At 47.0% G+C, this 2,463-nt stretch overlaps 1 protein-coding gene across 1 annotated transcript in view; it reads left to right on the top strand.

The window, feature by feature from the left end:
• The window catches only part of Pmar_PMAR004463 (tetratricopeptide repeat protein, tpr, putative), a gene marked incomplete at both ends in the record, with an annotated part of 8,033 nt that extends 7,085 nt beyond the window's left edge, over positions 1–948 (top strand). The window contains 2 exons of the mRNA XM_002764962.1: positions 311–508; positions 832–948. Of these exons, the coding sequence (XP_002765008.1) occupies positions 311–508; positions 832–948 (315 nt within the window). The remainder of the gene's footprint in view (positions 1–310; positions 509–831) is intronic.
• Between the last annotated feature and the right edge of the window lie 1,515 nt (positions 949–2,463).

The raw sequence follows: 2,463 nt of genomic DNA, 5'->3' as shown, positions 1-2,463 counted from the left end.
CTTTAGTGGTTGGGTAGAATAGGACACACATCTGATGGGTAGAGTGACAGTGCGGGGAAATATGCACATTGTCAACTACATGTGTGAAATTCTGGAAAATTCTCAATGTTTTTGTACACTTCTACTCGAATTTGTATGTAAACTTCCATAGTTAGTGAGGAAAGCGAAGATATATTCCTCCAACATTGCTGAATGTCCATGAAGATGGCCTTACTGTATAGTAAGTATTGCAAACTTATATTTTCTCAATGGCGGAAGTGTCTCGATAGCAACGGAAAAATAGGACCATTTCGCGTCGAATGGTCGTTAGGTTCTACGGTGGCAACCACTGAACTCTCGAGCGTTGTTTAGAAGGGCATTCAGCTTCAAGGCCTTGAAGATGTTTGACGAGGCGGCTGAGGACTTCGAAGCAGCAAGGGAGCTTGAGCCGGATGACATTAGATTTGTGGTTGACTATAAGAAGATCGCTGATTTTGAAACGGTTACTCTTTGTCCGGCTGGGCATGAGGTAGGGATCACTTAGTATCGATTTGGAATGAGAGTAATCTCGTTCAGGGGATTGTAGTTTTTTGTTATATGCTTAACGAATCGTGTGTGTTATTGAGCACGTGTTGAGTATTGGAGAAAGAATAGCTGAGTGAAACGGACCTATTTCAATTTGGAGTATATGTCCGGTTTACTCAGCTGAACTCAGCAGCTTCCAACACTGTGTTATGATAAATCTCATACAACTTGCAAGTGTGAAAAATCCGCGTAAATTTCTCGAAAGTAGTCATAAGTAGTTGGCCATGTGCATATTTCCCTACACGCTGTGTGTGTTGTTGTGGCCAGGACCAGTTGGTGTATCGAGACCCCGGACCACGACCAGAGGATAGTGTCGATGAGGGTTTGGTCAAGTTTGAGAAGCTGATAGCTGAAGTCGTCGATGATGCTCCAGTTACTGCATGATAGTGTGATTGAATAAATGTCAAATGATGTAGCCCCGATGTCGAAGTATTTGCTTGAATTGAGTACGTTAATGTAAGGGAGTGATGGTTGGTAGAGGCAGTGTGGGAAAATATGTACATGGTTAACTACATGTGTCAAAGAGAATATGAAAATTTTGACGAAATTTTGGGAAAAAGTTCCTGGTTCCTGTACACTGCTAACCGAAATCGTTTGTGAACTCTATCTTACCTCGGCTAGGCAAATCAAGCATCCCTAAGCCGAGCTTATGAGTGCATTTAATTCAATATCAATCATTGGATTATCTCTCGCGGAGTATCGTCCGTCTACTATCAATGGCCACTACTATCACGGCAACAAAAACAGGGGCGATACGAAAGGTGAGAAAAGAACGCAGTGTGAGAAAATGTGCATATGGTCAACTACATATGAATATATAGATTCTGAGGAAATTTTGGGAAGTCATCATTGGCCTTTACCCGGATTCGTATGTGAACTTGTATAATAAGTGAGGAAACTTTCGAGCCACTTGAGCCACTTCTACCCTTTGTGAACTTGAGCCAGCTGAGGGATGTGGAACATACACTCCCGAGCTCAACGGTGTATTACTCTCAGAATAATCGAGATCGTCGTCGGCAATCGTTGCGTGAGAGTCTTGACAGAGCGAATCAGCTGAGGCAATCTGTTGAGAAGAAGTATGGTGTTGGGCGTCGAGGAGTGACTGACCAGTCCCATGATGTGAAGCTGACTGTGTGTGGGCAGGGCGTGCGCGCTCGTTCGAGGACTCCCCCGGGGAACACGTCACCACGGTTTACGAAGGAGACTAAGGCGGCGACGGTAAAGGACCCGACAGAACGTTTTTGGAGTGCATTGCGTGGGAGTATGGTGGAGCATAGAGTAGAGCATATCATGATGCCTGAGGAGCGCCATGCTGAACAAGCGTTTATTGATAGGAGTGTGTCGCCACCGAAGGAGGTGGAGGGTGTTGGAGAAAGTAGCGACATATCGTCATTGGTGCAGCGGTTGAGGGAAGCTCATGATGATGGGCAGAGCGTTGGAGGGGTAGATGATGATGGTGATATACTAGAGCGTTGGAGGACTCGACGCAAGGGTCTTGGTATTGTATTTGATTCTGTTGATACAGTGGTAGAGGAAGAAGAAGAGGACGCGGGTGGGGCTGAGAGAGTGCTTGAACGGATTAGGAAACGTCTTGGTGGGATGGAGGCTACGATGACTACGACTGCAACGCATAAGATGCCGATGTCCCCGAGCCGCCTTGTGAGACGACTACTACGGAAACATGACCGTTTGGGGGAGTCTCTGGTGCTCACTTCTTCCTCCTCCTCCTCATCCACGACATCTTTATTTACGAGTTCAGCTCCAACGAGCTCAGCGGCGCAGTCGATCGCCCAGGAAGCGAGACCGTCGCCGGAAAGTGATGCTGGTGTGGTATCGATTGACCTGTTGGGGAGCCCACCTGTCGAGGAGCCGGGGTTCGTCAGCGTCTGCTGCGGGGGC

Source organism: Perkinsus marinus, assembly GCF_000006405.1.
Source record: "Perkinsus marinus ATCC 50983 genomic scaffold scf_1104296975926, whole genome shotgun sequence".
Taxonomy (NCBI): Eukaryota; Perkinsozoa; order Perkinsida; family Perkinsidae; genus Perkinsus; species Perkinsus marinus.
This window is presented reverse-complemented; position numbering and strand designations above follow the sequence as displayed.